Genomic DNA, 22,049 nt, shown 5'->3' with positions numbered 1-22,049 from the left:
ATTTAGGGCATAGATACACATATCCCTAATTTTATTAAACTAACTCACATCAAAATCATCAATTAACATCATATACTCAATCTACTCCATCAATCATCATCATAATCATCTCATAGACTCATCCTCATCATCAATTCATCATTTTAATCATCAACTCAAAAATTCCCAAATTGGAGTAAACTAAACTCATCCGATTTTTACATCTCAAAGCATAGCTTTTCAAAACACACATCAATCATCACCAAACATCACATAGACCTCATTTTTCACCCCAAATCAAGGAAAGAAAAAGAAAATTTTTTGAAGGGTTGAAGACCCAAATTTTCGAAAATTTTAAAAAATGAAGGGGGTGATTTTCTTGCTTCAATCTTTCAAGAATACTCACATACAACATCATTCAAGCTATATCTAAGGATTACATGATCACTTACCCAAACTTACACCAAGTATCAAACTTTCTCTCTCTCTAGCTTTGAAGCCAATCTTCAAGGATCTCCTTGGATTCAAGTTGATAGGAGGTGTTTAGGTAAGATTTTGATGGTGATTTATGTGTTTGGCATAATTTTGTGAAGCTTCGGAGCTCTCATCTATGGTTGACAATGGTGGAAAGTGAGAGATGAGGGAGAAAGAGTGAGTGCCGAAAATGGGGTGGAGGGAGAGAGAAAATTGCCTTGCAAGATTTGTGAAGATTTGGAAATCTTAAGGAAAGATTTGTAATCTTAAGGAATATTTGGCATTAAATGCCTTAGTCTCTCTCTCTAATCTCTACACTCTCAATCTCTACATCCACTTGGCAAATGGGTATTTAGGCACATGCTCAAAGGATTAAAATAATAATGTGTGAGGGTAGTAATTGAATAATGATATTAATAATCATGGAAATGTTACTCAATAATAAAATACCATAGCATAATTATTCACGTGACCAAATAAAATAATTATAGCACTAATATTAGTGCACTCACTCAATTATAATATTCCTCATCGTAGGAAAAATAATTTAAAAATATTATGCTAGGAAAAATTTCCATAAACCGGCATCATTCGATTTCTCGGTAAAAATAAACCGCACTTGCTTTGGAAACTTAATTAAAATTCCAAGTGCTAAAGTCCTCAAATAAAAATCATAGTAACTTGGTCATAATGACACACGTAACAAAAATCACATAATCACTCAGTCACGTAAATTCACATAACATCACATCAAAACAGTCGGCAAACACAAACAAACTAGACGTCTCTCAGACTGACTCTTTTCATCAAGGTTTCTCACTCTTTCTTTCTCGACTCTATTTCCAACTCATTATTCCTATTTTCTTAATAGGACAGTCAAACTCTGATAATTCGGTATCCGGTAACTCTATTCCCGGTAGTTGGAAATAAAATAAAATCTCAGCTCAATTCAATCAGCATTTCTATCTCAACTCATTTCTCAAATCTCTTCACTCTAACTCCATCATTGGTTTGTTCACTCGTAACTCTATTAAAAAGACAATCTGTCTTTGTCACACCCCAATTCTTGAAATAATTACTATAACTGGGGTACGACTAATCATCTAAATGAACAAGGGAAAATCCTTGTGAAATCCGAATTAATGGGATAACAATCGGGCTTAGCCCCTTTGGATGAAGAAAGACAGGTATTCAAATGATACAAATCAATCAACAACATAACAACTTCAGGATCACAAGTTTAGTGTCATGCTTCAGATAACCAACATTCACTAATCGAAATACTTGAGAGTCAATAGTTTAGGCTCAACAAAAGATAGATACTGGCTAGTTCTACAGCGGAAGTCAAAATAAGGAGTTGAACTCTAGCCTCAGCTCTGCCCTGTCATCACCTGCCGCTAACCTGAAAAACATTTGAAGATATTTGGGCTAAGTACTAATGTACTTAGTGGGCTAGCAACTTTTGAAACATTTCATAATCTGAAGGGCAGTTTATCCAATCATACTTGACATGACTTAGAAGGTTTTTAAAGTGAAAGAACTTCTAAGCATGTTAAAACATTTCATTTATATAGATATATGTATATACTTAATTTGCGCGCAGATGTCACACTCATTTCTGTTACTCGCTGTGATCCCGGACCTCTAGCCACCGACGGATCCGTTTCTCCCATTTACTTGAACTGAGGGCGTAACCCAGACAAGTTTACTTTTGACCTCGGGACGCTACCCAGGCAGGCCCTTACATTACATGCTTCGGAACACATCCAGCAAGCACCCTTATAACGCCTCTTAGTTAGTGCCCGAATGGAGATCAACCCACCGAGTCAACTAACGGTGTACACAATTCTCAAATAACGTGTTAGGCTATAAGAGAACCTCAATTGATTCGTTGTGGCGAGCATTAAACAGAGCAGAGTGCACATAAACATTTTATTGGATAAACAATTTATATTTCACGATCATTTAAGCTCAATAGCTAAATCATACATTTGAAAAAAAAATAAGCCCACCTGTATAGGCAATGCCTGTCGTTTAACGTTATCTCTGAATCGGAATAGCAGTGCTAATCCTCCTGACGTTCAAAGCCTACAAGAAATCTATTCTTAATAGGTCTCCTTGAATCTAATCTTAAGTCATGGTGAAGTGCTTAACATTCTATGATTCACTTAGCCGGGTTTTCAAAATTTAATAAATAAATAATTGAAAACAAATCTCTTGAGTTAAGAACACCAACAATATTCTTACTCGTCTTTCTTTAATAATTGGAATTATAATTAAAACCAATTAAATCATAAATACTTTTATTGTAAATTAAATGCAATTTCATGTCATGCTTAGCATATAATAAGTAATTTACTTAAAATATGCACATAATAATAAATAAATATTATTATGAAAATTAAAATAATTAATCAAACTTAATAAGTCTAATTAATTAAAATAGTGCAGTCTATTTAAAATGTAGAAGCTGCACAGCCCAAATGAATAAGTTAAGGGCCCAAAGAATTAAAATCAAAAGAAATCGGCCCAAAACAAAAGCCCAACAGTCCAACCCTCAAGCCCTAGCCCAACACTCCCTCCCCCCTTTCCTTATCAGTCACGCCCCTCCCCCCTATCAGCCGCACACACACGCACACATCAGTTACTCATCCTCTCGACTGCTCCTCTCTCTCCCTCTCAACGCGGTTGCTCGCCTGAGCTACTCCATCGTGCCCGGCGACGAGCGCCGCTCCGGAACACTTCCCGTCGAACCCCCTGTTCTTTCTCTCCTCCTCGGCGACGACGAAAACGCCGCCGCCTCCCTCGGCCTCTCTCTCTCTCTCTGCTCGTTTCCGGCGACTGCAGCAGCAAGGCTGCCGCCGACCGCGACTCCCTCTCTCTCCCTCCGTCCGTGGCCGAGCAACAGCAGCCATGGCCGCCGCGCTCTGGCCTCCCTCTGCTAAACCCAGCTCCGACCAGCCCCAGTTCCCGATGGTCGACGACCCCCAGGCCGCCGCCGCCCTCTCCTTCCCCGTTCTTCACCGTGGCAAGGCAGCAACGGCAGAGCCGCAGTGCCTGGCCTCCCTCTCTGACTCGACTCAACACAGCAAGACCAACCCATCTCTTTCTCTCCAACCGTGGCTGGGCAGCAACGGCACAGCCGTCGTGCCCTGCCTCCCTCGACTCTCGACTCGACAGCAAACACACAAACAAGTTCAAGACTCAACCTTTCTTCCTTTTCTTTTAAAACAATCATGCTTCATATATATATAAATATGTACACAGATTGAAAGCATTTATGTAAATAATTTGTCATGCTTGTGATTTGGGAATATTGATATAAAAACTGAAGTTAAAGAAGTTGAGGAACCTCTTGTATGTATTCTGTTCAATGATTTCTGTTTTCTGCAAAAGATGCTTGATGAGCTAGGCTTGGTGATTTTTCTGTTTGAATTTCGTTGCTGGGGTGAGGAATTAGATGAATAAGGGAGATACATATATTGAAGAGGAAGAGAACAGGAAGGCGGTGGTGGCAGACGAAAATATCAAGGAAGAATGTAGGTTGGGCTTATGAAGGGTTGGGCTTATGAAGGGTTGGGCTTTCATTTGGTTAATCAAGTACTTTTAACTTAAGGGTTCAATATAAAAATAAAGCCCAAACATAAAATAATTAAAGTCCATCATAGACTTTAATTTAAATCTTGTAAAAATAAATATTAATTATATGTAAAATATTTCACATATACACATGCTCATATTTAAATTAATATGCAATGCACAAAAATTTAAATAGCTAAAATATTTACAACGTTTTTGTAAATCATTTGTTGGAATTAAATAAATTCTTTTTCTCAATCCGGCGTGAATCATCTTAAATCTAAGTTCAAAAATTATTCTAAACTTAGCTCGAGGAAACGGGGTATTACAGTCTTATCTGGTCATAAAAAAAATAGTCTCGCATCTCGATATCTCAGTACTCTCAATAGTGTTAAGACACTATCTCTCAACATTAGGAAAAGTACGGGGTGTTACAAATATTTTCTGGTAGCAGTGGACTACGTGTCAAAGTGGGTTGAAGCTAAGGCAGCCGCAAGTAATGATGCTCACACCGTGGCAGATTATCTGAAGGATCAAGTGTTCGAGAGGTATGGTATACCCAAGATTCTAATCAGTGATCAAGGATCTCACTTCTGTAATGCCACCATTAGAACACTAACCAAGAAGGTGGGGGTGACACACAAAGTCACTACAGCATATCACCCCCAAGCAAATGGCCAAGTTGAGATTTCCAATAGAGAGATAAAGAGCATTTTGAAAAAGGTGGTACACCAAAACCGTAAGGATTGGAGCAACCATTTGGGAGATGCGTTATGGGCATACCGAACTGCTTTTAAAACGCCAATTGGAATGTCCCCTTTCAGACTGCTTTATGGAAAAAGATGCCATCTACCTGTGGAAATTGAACATAAGCCGTACTGGGCAATCAAGCAAATTAACCTCAGTATGAACCTAGCTGGAGAAATGCGAAAGTTGCAGCTGAGTGAGTTGGAAGAGCTTCGGTTGGAGGCTTATGACAATGTTGTGCTCTATAAGGAGCGAACCAGGAGAATCCATGATGCCAAGATCAGAAAGAAGGAATTCTGGGTAGGACAAAAAGTCCTACTTTTCAATTCTCGTTTCAAAATGATGGTCGGGAAGCTTCGTTCCAAATGGTCAGGACCGTTTGTCATCAAAGGGATTTTTTCAAATGGAAGCATAGAGGTGTATGATCACAATGGAGCTGATACATTCGTAGTGAATGGGCATCGTTTGAAGCCCTACCATGAACTTACTGAAGTAGAGAAAGAGAAGGAGGAATGCCACATTCTCGATCCTGTGTACGAGTGAAGGATGGAGGAAGAGTCGAGCTCAAGACGGGAAACAAGAGCGCTTGCTGGGAGGCAACCCAGTGTTGTTCTTCGGTATGGTCTTTACCGAAGTTTCTTTTCTTTTAAGTTTGTTTTATTTTGTTTATATGTACTAACCCTGCAGGAATTCGGGCCAAAATAAGTTTAGGTTGGAGGCCCAGATGAGAATCCGAGCCCACTTTGCGTTGCAAAGTGTGTAGGTGGAGAGTTGGGGTTCGAATATTCTGGATGAGGGCTTACGAAGGAGGCTGACGTAGGCGTGTCAGCGGCAGGCGGCGATGTGACAGGAACCCTTCGGTTTCCGCAGAAAATTTGAAATTCAAATTTTTGCCATGATTTATTTCCTTAGGAATCAACTTACTGCCATAACCGCCACTCTTACCTTCTTTAAACCCCTCAACCCACGATTTTCACCCACAAACCCTAACCTTCGAAACTGCTATAGACGCATTGAAAGTGCGACTTTATTTACTTGATGTCGCGTGAAATGGTGCATGCAGGCCGTTGCGCGTTCTACTTGGTGGGGATGGAGCCCCAATGCATGGCTCCCATTTGTCATCTCCTTTGACATAGTCGCATGTTGCCTCAGCGTACAAACGACATACGAGTGTCGTCTCGGCTGGAGTGTATCAACCTCTTTGTTTGGTGGTCGGCGACATCGCCGCTATCTCCTCCATCTCGGGCTCTACCACCGTTGCCATGAAATCGGCGTTTAAAATTATTCCCTGAAGACCCGACGTTGGAGCGGCGGTAGATTCTTGCGAGAATGCTCCCCCGAAGGAATTGCCTGGATTGAGATTTTTCTGGGTGGGTGTTCCACCAATTCTCCCCAATTTTCATCCATTATTCTAGCACAACTTGAATTGAAGTGAAAGAAAAATTAAAGGAAGAATAGGAAGAAAGTGTAGAGATTGGTGTGAAAATGAAATAGAAGAATGAATTATTTATAGAGGTAAAAGTGAAATTAAAAAAAAAAAAAAAAAAGGAAATGGAATACTGTCGTTCAACAGCTGTGAAAAACAAAAAAATAGAAAAATAGAAAAATGGTTAATTCAAATTTGAACGTTTCAATTTAAAAAAAAAAATTAGATGTCTTTTTTTTAATTAGGCCGTGCTCTGCGCACGCCCAACCAAAAACCCCTGCGTACTGGGAGCGGAGAAGCGGGGGGGGGGGGGATGCGGACCGGCCTCCGCGCCCCCAAGTACAAATGCTCTTAGTGGCAAGCTCATCTCGTCCTGGGGTAAATCCAACAAGAGGCTGTCGCCTCTTCCAATGCACCACCACGTTGCTCTTCTCAACTATGGATCGATGAGGTTATCATATTATAAACTCACCAACAATGAAGAAAAAAGAAAAAAAAAACGGTGAAATTGTAAACTTGATACACCCACTAGTCTACAACAAGAGGAAAACAAGGCTGACTGTCAATTTTCGACACATGTTATTTATGTTTCATCTAGAGCGGATATTTTATTCGTTTCAAACAAAATGTGATTACATACCGTATAAAGAATCCTCTTTAAAATTCAATAAGAAAATCATGTAACAAAATATATTTAAGAGGAAACTAATAAATAAAAATTCAGTACCAATAATGATACTGTCACATTTAAATTTTACTACAGCTACTAATGTGTATTGATATAAAATTTAAATATACAAAACTAAGAGGTCAAAGAAAATAAATTAAAAAAAAATAAATTTATGACTGTAACATAATTGCAATTGCAAAGTAATTGTATAATCTATATAATATATAATAACAAAGTCGGCTTACCGTAAATAATAACTTCTGTTTTTCTACTTTTTTATCTTTTTATTTTTAAAAATTTGTTAACACATTCATTAATTACGTTGATATAAATGCATTAATTTCAATTGTACAAATATAAATGCATTTAGGTAGTTAATTAAGTCAATTAAAAGTAATTACCTTTTTTAAATATAATTAAAATGAGTTACTTAAACTCATATAAAAATGAATTGACTTTTTCCTCAAAAAAAAATTGAATTGACTTAATTTATGTTTTGAAGGTGTTGATTAGAAAAAAAAAATTGAGGCTAAAGTTATATATATAGGAAAAATCAATTATCAATTATAAGATTAGATATAGAAATAAATTGACTTAATTTATGTTTTGAAGCTGTTGATTATAAAAGGGTTGAGGCTAAAAATATTCAAAGTTATATATGTACGCCAAATCAATTATCAGTTATAGAATTAAATTTGTCAATCAAGCAATTATTGATTCGCCACCTTAAATCACAATATAAATATCTTAAAATCAACAATATTATCACTCTATTTTGTACTCCCTCCGGCCCGGTCCAAATGTCCCATTACTTTTGGGCACAGAGATTAAAAAATGTGTATAAAGTAGATAAAGTATGTATAAAGTAGATAAAGTGAGTTGGTGGAAATTGTTTAAATATTAAGTAAAGAGAGATAGTGTATTGCCAAAAAAGATATGGGACATTTGGAGTGGGACGTCCCATTATGGAAAGTGGGACATTTGGAGCAGGACGGAGGGAGTATGTCTCTCAAAATCTCTGCAAAATTCTTAATCCTCTTTGCAAATTTCCCCAGCTGATGAATGTCTTCCCCGTCGCCGATTATATTTTTCTTGAGACAACATCTTTGACGCTACGACTTATATGCGTCTGCTGAAATTGAAGAAGCAAATGCAGAGACAATGAAAATGAATGAAGAGCTGCAAATTTTATGCCTAAACTGCAAAGTAATTTATGTACGTCTCAAATGTAAAAATTATATCAAATAATCAATTGTTCATATTTGTTTTATCCAACTGTTAATGTGGAATAAATATATCATACATTGTTGTTCTTCTTATATAACCGTAGACCGTAGTATTTATTGGCACAACTTCATACTTCTTCACAACATCGACTTTGTTTTTAACGAACAACCTCTATCATATCATAATTAATAAATTTCTTACAAATCTAAGATCCACTTCTTTCTCATGCGTTAGATGAAATGTTGATCATGTACATAATAAATTACGGGTATGATAATTTAACTCTTATCACTTGGTTCTGTACCCTATTACATCGTTCATTTCATCATCTCTTCTCATGCATTTTTTTTATTGTTAAACAAATAAATTTAAAGATTAGGTGATGTTTGACTCGAAATTGAAACCTTTTGCCTCAGGTTCATAAGTTTATATTTTATATTTATGTTAGCAACTTCAGGTTTGAAGGTAACTTGGTGTTTTAAGGTAGTGCTTGATATGACTCCTAAAATCTATCTCTTTGTGTATTTGTGTGTGATATTTTTGAATATCTTTAAAATCTTAGAATGAAATTAAAATCTCCCATAATCAATCGTGAAATTAAAATCTGTACAAGCAACAATATTATAGTATGAATGTGGTGTTGCAATTGGAGGCAATTATATTATATGGAATGAAATTGAGTGCAACAACTCTATTGCTTTTCTTGAATTTGTGTAAGAGACAATATTTTGGGATGTAAGAAATTACATATATAATACGAGAAATGATTATTATATTTGTGTTAGCACAAATATGTATTGCTTTGTTAGTGATTGAGGTAGAATTTGTTCGATCACTAGAGAAATATTTGCGGCTATGAGTCTTTTTGTTCATTGTTTCCATTATGGAAACTAATTTGATTTATTTTTATGCTAATCAGTAAATTATAGTAATAAATAAATTTACAACTTATTGTATCAATTACATGATGTCTATGTTTGAGTTTGAGTTCAACTAATTGAAATAGAAGCAAGGATCTTGAATACTACTAATTGAAAATTTTGATTCGATCGTCCAAACTTGAACCATTCAACAAGCCTAATCATGACCTAGATTGTAGATAATTATGTTTTTAAAACATAAAAATAAGTAAGTGTTAAAATATATAATAAACATTTATATGGACTTCATTGTTGTTTTAATCCACAAAATTCCAAAAACGAGATAAATTTGATGGTCATAACTCCGATCATGCTATTAAGGAACATTGACCATTCTCAAGGAGTGTGTAATAGAACACGTTTGGTGATTACAAGACTTAATAACCACATGTTGGAGGCTAAAACATTAACCGATACTAATTCTGGCTAAAAAGTGTTGATTTCTAGAATGTCTCTGACTCCATCAGATTCACTACTTCCATTCAAGTTCGAATAGAGACAATTTCCTCTTATTATTTTGTATGTCATAACAATCAACAAGAGTCGAGAATAATCTATGCCACACGTGATGTTTTTTCTAAAGAAATCAGTATTCACTCATGGTCAACTTTACGTTGTTGTTTCAAGAGTAAAGAGTCGGGGTGGCTTGGAGATTTCAACATGTGATAAATATACTAATATCATATCAAGTACAATGAATATTGTCTACAAAAAAGTTTTTCAAAACTTATAAATTTACTAATTTGTATTACCATGCTTTATTTGATAATACAATTGTCATTTTTACATAAATTATTATTATTATTATTATTATTATTGATGATGATGATGATATAATTACGTTCACCTACTTGGGTCAAGTACAATGGGTGAAAAATATAAATAAGAGCAAAGAATCAGCCGTGACAACATAGCCTTGGCAGACCACCGTTGGCAGTCCACCCGTGGAAATGCCACCTGTAACAGCTATGTCAACCTACACCCGTGGCAACCATGTCAACGTCACTCGTGGCGCTTCCAACTATGTTAACCTCCATTTATGGTAGTCGTGTCAACGTCACCTTTGGCATTTCCAGCTATGTCAATGCCACTTTTGGCACCTTCAGCCATGTCAATAATTTAGGCCTAATTGCACTGTTTAATGGGCTTTAGGGCTAGGTCCACTTAATAAATATGATTCTTTTTTTTTTTTACTTGGGGGAGTTGGGGAGGGAGAGCAGTGGGGTTTGAACCCGGGACCTCACTGTTCACACACAGGAGGTCGCACCGCTTGGTGTCTCCTTGGGGACTATAAATACGATTCTTATGTATAGAATTAGGGGCTGATTCATTATAATTATTCAACTCTATAATTGTATAACTCCACAAATAATAAATTCTCTTGGATTTCTCTCCGTGGATGTAGATCTTAACGATCAAACCACGTTAAATACTTGTGTTATTTTTATATTTTTATATTATTTATGTTGAGATTAATTCCACACTCATCAATTATATTATTATTATTATTATTAGGGGTGTCTAAACGGGACGGGTCGGGTACCCTACCCGATTTTTGCGGGTACCCGATCCCGCAAATTTCATTTTTTTCCTACCCGGTCCCGACCCCAACCACACTGTCGGGAACCCGACTTGGGTATTAGGGTACCCGCATACCCGCAATTCAACTAATTTTTCAAATTTCTCTTTTTTTTGGCTAATTAATAAATCAAATTTTAATTCATTTATATTTGGGTTAATCTACCTAAATTCGATCCAAGAACTACATAATACTATATGTCCATTCTAATGCATTTTTTAAAATAATTTATTCATATGTATGTGTTACTGTGTATAATGTATTAGCGTACATATAGTCTCACTCCTACCATCCTACCAAAAATTCATCCTATAAAATAGTGCACAAACATCCTGAAAGTTGATTTAATTTCCTATACAGATCGACCCCTTATCTCTCAAACACAAACCTTTTTTTTTTGATAGAAAAGCTTATTTGGTGTAAATTGTAATTGTAAACTGTAAAACCACAAGTTCCCACCAAAGTCAAAATATTTTGCCTAATTAAAATCGTGAGTAGAGTAGATAATCTATATATTCATCAACAATTATAAATTATACCTTACATTCTATTCGCAAATCACAAGGCAGGGAGAAGAGAAGTTCTTTTTGTTCCAGTTCTTCAATTAGGAATTAGGATTTTCAATTTTGAATTTTTGATATTAAAATATTATTAACTTATATAAAATATTAAAAATATATATTAATTAAATATTTAGGCGGGTATTCGGGTATACTCGATACCCGACGGGTATACCTGATACCCGCATATTTTGAAATATCAATACCCGATCCCGACCCGCACCCCATAAAAAGCAGGTATCGGGTACCCGAAACCCGCACGGGTATCGGGGTCGGGGTCGGGTCGGATATACCCGATACCCGCATCCCGATTTGACACCCCTAATTATTATTATTATTATTATTGCACCCATATTTGTAATAGTATAATTAAAAAATAAATTATTTGCTTAGTTAAAGGTTATGTGTTTTTTTTCAATTTAACACAATAATTTTTATTTATTATTTTAACACAATACAATATTAATTAATATATAATTAATTAACCTTATAAAAAAAACTACAATAATTTACCCCGTGCATATGCACGATGCACGGGTGGAATACTAGTTATATCTATAATAGTGTGACCTAATAACATAATTGACTACCGAAATAGAAAAAGTTGAGTACAATTCTATTCCACGATCTATTGTGGATCATGATGGAGATGCCCTAACAAAGGCAAAGGCAAATAAAGCTCGAACATGAAACCAACTCACGAGTAAATCACATCCCATTCACATTGCTAAACATATATGGCTTCAAATTGGGCAAACCATCCAAACTTAAGGCTGACTTTTGAGCAAAACAAACTGCAATTTTTACCCGGGGAATTTTTCTTACAAATTCCGGTGGTTCATCGATCTGTTAGCCTTGGAAGCAAGCACTAATGCTTTTGCCTTCATATCCATCGTCACCCATTCCCTCTCAGCACGTCGTTGATGTTGCCTCGTATTTTTTGCTCTCTTTGGTGCTAACCGAGTATCTCTATCCAGGAATGCTAGCCTAAATTTTTCAGCAATAGATAGTTCATTAGGAGATGCAACTGGTAGAAGTGCAGTCCTAGATAGATTGCATCCAGAAACAGCCCAAGTTTTTGGATCGACATCTTTAACAATAAGGTCATCTAATACAAGCTGCATTAATGCTTCTTGTGGAACTTCAGTTCCCCTGTAACCCAAAAGGGATGGCTTCGGATTTACTACAATCCGCGGACATTCAAAAGTTAAGGTCTCCTGGGAATCCTTGTCGATTGTTGGCTGCAAAATAGTGATTGGCAAATTAGCAAGATTAGAGTTGATGAACTACCATCACCTCCTATTTACACATGGTATGCGCACCTTGATGCAATAATGACCTAAACAGTGAGGCCACGTGTCTTAAACAAGAATTTCAAATGAAAAGAACCAGCATACCCAGACAAGCCAACGAAGTGAGGCACCTTGAATCAGCTCCACTGCATCAAGATCCTCCCACGAGTCTCCAGCCACGTCATTGAGGTTAGGCTCTAAGAGACTCAAACATCTGCGAACGACAGAGTCGCTCCTCGCGCAACCTCTGCAACACTAACTTTGGTTCATTTCCTGTTAGGAGGTTTATCCCCCGAGTCAAAACCCAATAAAATGGGCCACACCCATGTAATAATTACAACACAAATGTTTCTTTTGTAAATCCAAGATAATGCAGAGCAATGAACAATCAAAATATTAGCATATGATATATGATAACAAATTCTACTTGGAAGTAGCTTTCAGCAGACAACATGAAATAATTTTGATATCCATGTTTATGACTGTTTCAGCATGCAAGTAGAAGATAAACATCATATTGAACAACAAGGAAGATTTCAACTGCGTTATCAGATGTATTGATGAGATAAGCCAAACAAGTGACAGAAGGTCACACGAAAAGGTCCGAGTGAGGTTCAACAAGAAATGCCAAAGCTTATGTTAAGCCATTTGGTGGTTCATATTAAACCTACATGCAAAGTTTTGCTATATAATGAGACCAAAGTACTTTACATGCAAATTTTTCTAGATAATGAAACCAAAGTACTTTCCAAGTCCAAGTTAATCAAAGCCCAAAGGGGACAGCCCAGGTAACAATTTCCAATGGTGCTCAAAGAAAGTCAGCATGGTATTTAATAGGGGGGAAACTTAAGAATAAAGTTTAATAGATAACTCTTCATGTTGGGTTGGTTAACGGAAAACAGCTCATGCCAAAATTTCTCTTATCTTGAGCATGAGGCCACTTTTTATGAAGAATGTTCCCTTACTTGGTCAATCAGTCCACAGCCTATGACATTATTGAAAACCATCAGAAACTACCTACATTTGCTTCCTTTCTAATACAGACTTATTTAACCCTTCTGACAGAATGGAATAAACAAATTCAAACTCCCATAACCATCTAGAATGCAAATCATCTAGAATCACGTGTTTACAAAGCAGAAGATTTATTTATCAAAATTTCTTAAAAATTGAAACGTATTTAAATTTTGATCTTCTTTCAGGGAATACAGACAAGTGGGAATGACCAAGGACCTCAGCCTTAATGATTCATTGTACTTTCCACCAACAACCTAAACTCTAGGCAACAGGAAAAGCATTGAGACAATAAAAGCAAAATGCAAGAACTCTGTTGCAAGATTAAAGGGAATTAGCTACGAAAGTTCAGGTGTTTTAGATGAGCACATACCCCCATCTCAATATCTCTAGTGAACGACAACGCTGGAGAAGTTCGGAAACTCCTGTTGGTGTCAGTCTTGTGCAAAGCCTGAAACAGAACCAGGTCTAGTTAGAACTAAAATGTAGAATTTGCAAACAGAGCTTCAACTATAGAATGAAAGAGACATAGCATGCCAGTTTGTGAGGATATCCTGGGGCACAAATTTAAGCAACTAATAGAAAATTAAACAGAAATTTGTCGAATTTAAGTTTCAAAATGACTAAAATATTATTTGAAGAACAAAAGTTTCTTTTAGAGCCATTTACTCTGAAACCATACTATATGTAAGTAAATATGCACAAGTAGAAGCATGAAACTAAGATTCTAATAGAGGTACCTTATATCGATTGCTTTTAGGTTATGGCAGATGTTTACAACATGAGAAAGCCCAGAATCCGAAACATCTGAACCAGACATATCTAATATCTCCCATGAACTATCGACTAAGGCAACCAAGAAATCATCATTCAGCAGCTTTCTTCTTCTCGCAATAGCCACCAATACCATCTACAAATTACAAATCAAAAATCAATACAAGAGCATACAAAGAAATTCAGTTGATTGAAAAGTATAAAACCTAATATGCTGGAATCCCCAACCTTAATATCGGAAGGGAACGCGATGGCAATCTCGGCAAAGTCATCAATGATGTCTTCAAGATTGCAACCTACGACTCCCAGACACAAACTCAATAAGGTTGGCGCCTTTCTCTTATTGGTACTAAACGATTCTGCAAAACCCAAAAATCCCAGAAAAGGAAAAGGAAACAATGCGATCGATAACCTCTCGGGGAGCAGGGTCCAAATAGTTTTAGCAAGAAAATTAAGAAAAGGAAAAGGCGCACGTACGAGATTGAAGAGGGAAAGCAACCGAATTTGGGGTTGATTTTGAATTATTATCCAAGTGGAGAACCCGCAAAGAAGTGGTCACTGTTCCTGCAGAATATTTGGATTTCCCCTTTTCCATGAAAGACTGCTAACGAATTTCACAGGCAAAAATCTTGGAATTTGGTTTGTTTTGTTATAAGCGATCTTTGTCTCCGCCGTCCCATTTTCGCCGACGTAAATTCATGTCTGTGGTTATTTTATTTTAATTGCTTTAACAAATACTCGTTCTAATTGTCATTCATTCATTCAATTCTCCATTCTTCATTATATTTTTTGAGCACAGAAGTACATAAATGTTGAGCTTTTGACATTTTTAAGGATAAAAATGTGTTATTCTAATATGAAGTTGAGCGGAATTTGAAAATGGTTACTTTCAAATAAAAATAAAAATTATTAATTAAAATATAAAATTTTAATTTTTTTTTTGAAAGGTATAAAATTTTAAAATTAATCATACTTACCATTTTATTTTTTATATTAAAAAAATTAAATATTACTCCCTCCGTCCCTAAAATAAGTTCATCTTTGGGGACGGCACCGGTTTTAAGGAAAAATGGTAAAGTGTATTGATAGTGGAGAAAAAGTATGTTATAATTAGTATTGGGAGTGGTGAAAATGTGAAAAAGTGTTATAATTAAATTAGTATTGGGAGTGGTGAAAAAGTGAAAAGTAAGAATAAACAAAATATTATTAGTGGTGGGTAATTGTCCAAAAATGAAAAGAAAGAAAGTGAAACTTATTTAAGGAACGTCCTAAAAAGGAAAAATATGAACTTATTTTAGGGACGGGGGAGTATTCACTAAATTTTTAATTGTGAATTCAAAATTTTGAAGTACAATTCACAACCAATAATATTTCTAATCATGAATTCGAATTTTAAAATTTGAATTCACAACTAAAATGTGAATTCACACTACTGTAAAACTTGAATTCACAGCCAACACTAGCTATTCAGTTTCACTAAAAAAAACACTAGCTATTCAGTTGTAAATTTAAGTTTCAAAGTTTGATTTCACAACTAGAACACTGCTAGTTATGATTTTAAACTTTAAAATTCGGATTCACAATTAATATTATTGCTAGTTGTGAATTCAAGGTTTAAAACTCGAATTCACGACTATCACTATTTCTAGTTCTAAATTCAAGCTTCGAAACTTGAATTCACAACCAACACTTGCTATTCAGTTGTGAATTTGAGTTTTAAAACTTGATTTCATAGCTAGATATACTGTTGGTTGTGAGTTCAAGCTTTAAAACTCTCGAATTCACAACCAATATTAGTGATTCAGTTGTGAATTCATCAAATTGGTTATGAATTGAAGAACATTAACAACACAAACCTACCTTCACAATAATTGACAGCATTGAACCTCACATATTTGATTAAAATCAAACAGTGTTTTACACGTTCACAACAATTCAAAAGAAATTGATCCACAATGGAAGCCATCAAAAATCAAGAACTATTCCAACATCACCAAACATTCCCAGCTTCTGACATGTCTCCCGATTTTGGATCTATGCATCATCGCGTGAGAAATTGGATAAGAAAATTGTATCTGAACCTGAGAAAACTCCGACGCAGCAGTTTGAGACGAAGAATCGACATTCTGCAGAAGATGGAATTATCCGATTTGAATTTCAAGAAACTAACGACACTTAATGATGGCGAGTTTTTGAATTATCTCGCTGAATTTCTATCTGTTTGGGTTGTGAGTGAGAGAGAGAGAGAGTGATGCAGCCCGAACAGAGCCAAACTCGCTCCAGAACAGAGCTAAACTCACCAGAGCTGAACGCGCCAGAACAGAGCCAAGCTCGCCAGAGCTGAAGTCGTTGTGCCAGAGCAGGTCTTCAGAGCAGAGCAAACATGCCAGAGCAGAGCAGAATGGAATGTCAGAGCAGAGCAAACTTCCAAGATGACAGAGCAGAGCAAACGGTCCAGAGCAGAGCGGACTTACAGAGCAGAGCGGGCGTCCAGAGCAGAGCGGACTTCCTGATCAGCCAGAGCAGACTATACTTTCCAGAGTTGAAGTCCAGAGCAGAGTATACTTTCCAGAGCTGAAGTCCAGAGCAGAGTATACTTTCCAGAGCAGAGCTAAGTCCCAGAGCTGGCTGAAGTCCATAGTAGAGCTAAGTTCCAGAGCTGGCGTTTTCTAGAGTGGCGTTTTCCAGAGCGGGCATTTTCCAGAGCTGGCATCCTCGCCAGAATTGTTAGAGCTTGCTGAACAAGTTTATTTTGTTTCCTTGTTTTTAAGTTTCCTTGTTTTTAAGTTTCCTTGTTTTATGTTGTTTCCTTCTTTAAATTAGGGTTCTTGCCTATATATATGGCTGCATGTGAACGAAAACATATCTTATATCTTATCTTTTATCAATCAAATTTGTGAGTTTATTGTCTCTTGAGGACTTCGAGTTCTTCCTGAATTTTGCTCAAGCAAATTCAATTTATCGATGTAACGGCGGGTTCACCAACCCTCGTCGCATGTCATTCATCGTCCCCGAGTGGCTGCGTCAACTGTACGTTGGGGTTTAGGGATTCGTTCACCTAGATCATTTCGTGGGTTAGATTCAGATATTTTGCGATCTTCCATCTTTTATCTTTGTTACTTCGTTTATTTATCCAGTTTCGTTCATATCAAGTCTTCCGTGCATATTTGTTTGATCGGTCCGGCAAGGTTCATACCAATACCGGCGAGGATCACATCATTTGGTATCATCATCCAGGTTTCGTTTCTGTCTTCGTCAAGGGTAGATGTTGCTAGGGTTTTGTTTTCCATATACACCTACTCCATACTCCATATTTCCATCATTCACACTTATTCCATTATTCCATCTTTCCATACTCATCCACACCTATTCCACCAATCCATCTGCCATAAATCCAAACACGAACTTCACAATGGAGGCTTTGCAATCGGCAATTGGAAAGGTAGATTCCAAACTCGAGGGACTGACTGAGGGAATGGATCTGTTTGAGCAATATCATTCCACTTTGCGTCGAGACGGCCGTGGTGGTCGAAGAGAACGAGGAGATCTAGGAGGATGTAGTAGCGGAGGATTGCGCATGCCACTCCGACACATTCATCATCGCGAGGAGTATGTAGAGGAGTCAGAGTATGAAGAAGAAAACGAGGGGCATTGGCATAGTAGAGATGGTGGTTGCAACCGAGACAAGAAGTGTTTTAAGTGTCAGGGATTCGGATCCAATGAGAGCGAGCAGTGGGAGAATCTCTTTCATACGAGGTGTCTTGTCCAAGACAAGTTGTGTTGTGTGATCATCGATGGAGAAAGTTGCACGAATGTGGAAAGTAAGTACATGGTGAAGAAATTGGGGCTGATCGAGATGCAAACACCCCACGCCGTATCGTTTGCAATGGCTGAATGAGACCGGCGTCGTCGAGGTTACCACGCAAGTGAAAGTGCCTTTTCGCATTGGGAAGTATGAAGACGAGGTTTTGTGCGATGTTATTCCCATGCAAGCGACCCACATTTTGTTGGGTAGACCATGGCAGGTTGATAGACGAGCTACTCATGATGAAATCACCAACAAGTACTCCTTCGTGTATAAGCAAATGAAGGTGGCATTTGTTTCCCTTAGTCCTACACAAATTTATGAGGATCAGGTGCAACTGCAGCAACGGCACAAGGAGGCGGATACGGTGAAGTTTAAGGAGCAACTGGTAGAGACAACGGAGATGCAGGTTGAAGTGGAAATCGATCGAGAGGTTGTTGCTATCAAAGATGAGGAATGTCTGAATCCAAAGGAGACGAAGGTTGAAGTGGAAGTCGTGGTGGATATCAAGGATGAGGATTCACGTGAGGAAGTGCTTGAGAAGTCTACTTCATCTATTTTGGAAGCAAAGGCTTTGACGCAAGCTAAGAGTGTTGAAAAGGAGCAACGCTGTGATGGTGCAAATCAGTTCGAACTGATCTTGTTCAAGCAACCTAAGTTGTCATGGAAGATTGATATTGGAGATACCAAGCTGTTGAAGTTGGTAAGGGTTCCGTTCCACATCGGCAAGTATGACAGGGAAATTGAAGGAATATTAAATTGAATTAACGTTCCACTTTGCCCGATGATCGTTTCTTGGATTATTATTAATTCATCATACAACGATTAATTCCTAACATGCTCCTATGAATTTAACAGCTGCACATAGGTGTTAGGAAATACTTACTTGAAAATTGGATGCACAGATGATTGATGATCGCGTCGAATGATTCAGACTCCAGCTCTGATCTTCTCGACTGTATCCCGCTCAATTCCCAACGTTGGATGGACAACGAGCTATGAGAACTCCCAAGACAGAAAGCCAATCACGTTTCTGCGCCTCCCTCTGCTCTCAAAACCCTAATTTTTATCAGTGTGTTTTCCTGAGAGCTGACAGCTGTATTTAAAAATACAGAAAAGAGGGAGGAGGCGCCACATTAGTGAGAGGGCCGAAAATTACTGTCTTCTAGGGCTTGGAGACATTGGGCCAGCCCAGGGACCAGATACAAGGAATAAAGATGGGCCTCAAATAAATTAATTTATCCATGGTCAGCCCAGACCATAATTAATTTATAAATATCAGTTCATTCCACTAGAGAACCGATACTGACTTACCCCTTTATTGCCGGTGATGAGTCGGGGCTTGTATTTAGACTTATTAAATCTCCGTATTTAAAATATCCGACATCCATTAATTAATTAGAGCTCTGACAGCTTAAATTAATTAATCTCTTAATAATTCCTTAAGCAGTACCACTCAAACTTTATTATTACGCCTGAACTTAATCAACCTGCAGGGTTTAGCGTAATAAACCTTATTGAGCTCCTTAAGGGGATGTCATTATCCTATACCGGATACGGATACTAATACAGATAATCAAATATCATATATTAACCGCTATCACCCAAGATACAGAGTACTCGAGTTAGTATATAACTTTCACCCATAGTAAGTCAAAGTGATATACGAGTTAACATATATATTTGAATACTTATTAGTATTAAGATTTATAAGTCACCGAGATCTTGATTCTTCACTTAAGTCAGATAGAAGAATACATCTCAAACTGTGGTCCTATCAATACGTAATGACGTACCAGTATAGACAAGTAGCCAAGACAAACTACTTCCATCTATACTGCAGCCTAAACCAATAACTTGTCCTAGAGTTATTTCGGCTGTGATCATATTATATCTCTTAAGGTTATTCCAATTATATGGTCTCCTGTGATCTACAACACACCATATAACCTACTTATACAGAGATAAAGAACATACATATGCAATCATGAACACAATCAGATAGGAGATAAGAATAGTGAAAACAGGAATCATTGTATACAAGCATAAAGTTCTTGCTTTCAGTATACAAATCCAACAATCTCCCACTTATACTAAAGCAAAACTTTTAGTATACAATGTGTCTAAATACTAGCTATTACAAAAACTTCACTTCATCTCTCCCACTTATACTGAAAGTTTTTCTCTAAGTGGGTGGCATCAACCACAATCCCATCCCTCGAGCATGCTTCTCATAGGTCTTTTGCGGTAAGCTTTTCGTGAAAGGATCAGCTAGGTTCTCCAATGTGTCAATCTTTTCTACTAGCACATCTCCTCTGTTTACGATTTCTCGTATGATGTGGTACTTTCTCTCTATGTGCTTTGACGCCTTGTGGCTCCTGGGTTCCTTAGAATTTGCCACTGCACCCGAGTTATCACAATAAATTATGATACTCTTAGGCAAATTAGGGACCACTCCTAGATCCAAGAGGTAGTTCCGGAACCATACAGCCTCTTTAGCAGCTTCCGAAGCAGCTACATACTCGGCTTCCATGGTGGAGTCTGCAATGCACTTCTGCTTTGCACTCCGCCATGATACGGCTCCACCTCCCAAGGTAAACACATAACCAGAGGTAGATCTCTTCTCATCCCGGTCAGCCTGGAAATCCGAATCGGTGTAACCCAAAGGAAATAGACTGTCTGACTGGTAAACTAGCCTATAATCTCGAGTCCGTTTCAGGTACTTGAGAATATGCTTTACCGCAGTCCAGTGTCCTGGTCCAGGGTTCGACTGATATCTTGCAACCATGCCAACGACATAGCAAATATCAGGTCTCGTGCATAGCATCGCATACATGAGGCTACCTACGGCGGAAGCATAGGGTATCTTCCTCATCTCCTCAACCTCACTAGGCGTCTTAGGACACATGTCCTTAGACAGAGGAATGCCATGTCTAAAAGGTAGCAAGCCTTTCTTGGCATTTTGCATGCTAAAACGAGCAATCACAGTATCAATGTAAGACGCTTGAGATAAGCTCAACATCCTTTTCTGGCGATCACGAACGACCTTGATCCCCAGGATGTACGCTGCATCTCCTAAGTCTTTCATTTGAAACTGTTCGGATAACCACTTCTTTATGTCCGATAATAGCTCAACATTGTTGCCAATGAGGAGGATATCATCTACATAAAGTGCAAGGAAAACCACGTCACCATTGGCATCTAAACGGTACACGCAACTTTCGTTCTCACAACGAGTAAATCCATAGGATTTAATGACCTCGTCAAAACGTTTGTTCCATGACCTCGAAGCTTGCTTAAGTCCATAAATGGACTTCTTAAGCTTCCATACAAGATGCTCTTCGCCCTTCTTCACAAAACCTTCAGGTTGCTGCATATAGATGTCCCTTCCTTCTTCAAGGAAACCGTTTAAGAAAGCGGTCTTGACATCCATTTGCCAAATCTCAAGGTTCATGTGGGCTGCTATGGCAAGGAGTATTCGGATAGACTTGAGCATGGCAACCGGCGAGAAGGTCTCATCATAATCTATACCCTGTTCCTGGGTATAACCTTTCGCCACCAGTCTAGCTTTAAAAGCTGCGACTTCGCCATCCGAATCTCTCTTTCTCTTGTATACCCACCTACTACCTATAGCTACAAAGCCATCTGGTAGTTCGGTCTTCTCGTATACATCCATAGCACCCATGGATTCTATCTCAGAAACCATGGCCTCGTACCAAGAATCTGCATCTTGATCTTTCATCGCTTGTCTATAGTTATCAGGGTCGACATCCTTTTGTTCATCAACAGGGAGTAGATCCGAAGATTCTCCCAAGAACATAAATCGATCGGGTTGAACTACAACCCTCCCACTACGACGAAGCGGTGGTGGTACAGCTGTGACAATGGTTTGTGCAGTGTCCTGTGGTGCATTCACTTGCACACTTGGCTGGGGTGATGGATTCGCCTGTCCATTGCCTTCGATTTCTTGAAGGACAATCTCGGACCTAGACTTGTGATTATC

The 22,049-nt window shown here is 37.7% G+C and overlaps 2 protein-coding genes and 1 long non-coding RNA gene across 4 annotated transcripts; 1 reads left to right on the top strand and 2 right to left on the bottom strand.

Moving 5' to 3' along the window:
- Positions 1 to 1,682: 1,682 nt before the first annotated feature.
- On the bottom strand, positions 1,683 to 2,983 carry LOC131024316 (uncharacterized). Its single transcript, XR_009101758.1, has 2 exons — positions 2,466 to 2,983; positions 1,683 to 1,855 (listed from the first exon to the last, which is right to left on the bottom strand). It is a non-coding gene; the product is annotated as an uncharacterized LOC131024316 (long non-coding RNA).
- Positions 2,984 to 3,366: 383 nt separating this feature from the next.
- Positions 3,367 to 5,322, top strand: LOC131025882 (uncharacterized). The gene is made up of 2 exons (XM_057955663.1): positions 3,367 to 3,506; positions 4,449 to 5,322. The coding sequence occupies exons 1-2, from the start codon at positions 3,367 to 3,369 to the stop codon at positions 5,320 to 5,322; spliced, it is 1,014 nt and encodes a 337-aa protein (XP_057811646.1).
- A 6,301-nt stretch (positions 5,323 to 11,623) lies between these two features.
- LOC131024315 (uncharacterized) lies at positions 11,624 to 15,033 on the bottom strand. 2 transcript variants are annotated; one of them, XM_057953822.1, is made up of 6 exons: positions 14,719 to 15,033; positions 14,470 to 14,600; positions 14,208 to 14,377; positions 13,841 to 13,918; positions 12,559 to 12,700; positions 11,624 to 12,402 (listed from the first exon to the last, which is right to left on the bottom strand). In XM_057953822.1, the coding sequence occupies exons 1-6, from the start codon at positions 14,834 to 14,836 to the stop codon at positions 11,983 to 11,985; spliced, it is 1,059 nt and encodes a 352-aa protein (XP_057809805.1). In that variant the 5' UTR covers positions 14,837 to 15,033; the 3' UTR covers positions 11,624 to 11,982. The 2 variants fall into 2 exon arrangements, with proteins under 2 accessions (XP_057809805.1, XP_057809806.1); XM_057953823.1 differs by having other exon boundaries at positions 14,470 to 14,537; positions 14,719 to 14,992.
- Positions 15,034 to 22,049: the final 7,016 nt, after the last annotated feature.

The sequence above is a fragment of the Salvia miltiorrhiza genome, chromosome 5 (assembly GCF_028751815.1).
Source record: "Salvia miltiorrhiza cultivar Shanhuang (shh) chromosome 5, IMPLAD_Smil_shh, whole genome shotgun sequence".
Taxonomy (NCBI): Eukaryota; Viridiplantae; Streptophyta; class Magnoliopsida; order Lamiales; family Lamiaceae; genus Salvia; species Salvia miltiorrhiza.
This window is presented reverse-complemented; position numbering and strand designations above follow the sequence as displayed.

What these genes read in the sequence shown, in the direction of transcription:
- LOC131025882 (XM_057955663.1), top strand. Translation starts at nt 3,367, where the DNA reads ATGGCCGCCGCGCTCTGGCCTCCCTCTGCTAAACCCAGCTCCGACCAG. An exon ending in GCAGCAACGGCAGAGCCGCA is followed by an intron (nt 3,507 to 4,448) that starts GTGCCTGGCCTC and finishes TCTCAACATTAG; the next exon opens with GAAAAGTACGGGGTGTTACA.
- LOC131024315 (XM_057953822.1), bottom strand. Translation starts at nt 14,836, where the DNA reads ATGGAAAAGGGGAAATCCAAATATTCTGCAGGAACAGTGACCACTTCT. An exon ending in CTAGAGATATTGAGATGGGG is followed by an intron (nt 12,701 to 13,840) that starts GTATGTGCTCAT and finishes TTAGTGTTGCAG; the next exon opens with AGGTTGCGCGAGGAGCGACT. An exon ending in CACTTCGTTGGCTTGTCTGG is followed by an intron (nt 12,403 to 12,558) that starts GTATGCTGGTTC and finishes ACTATTTTGCAG; the next exon opens with CCAACAATCGACAAGGATTC.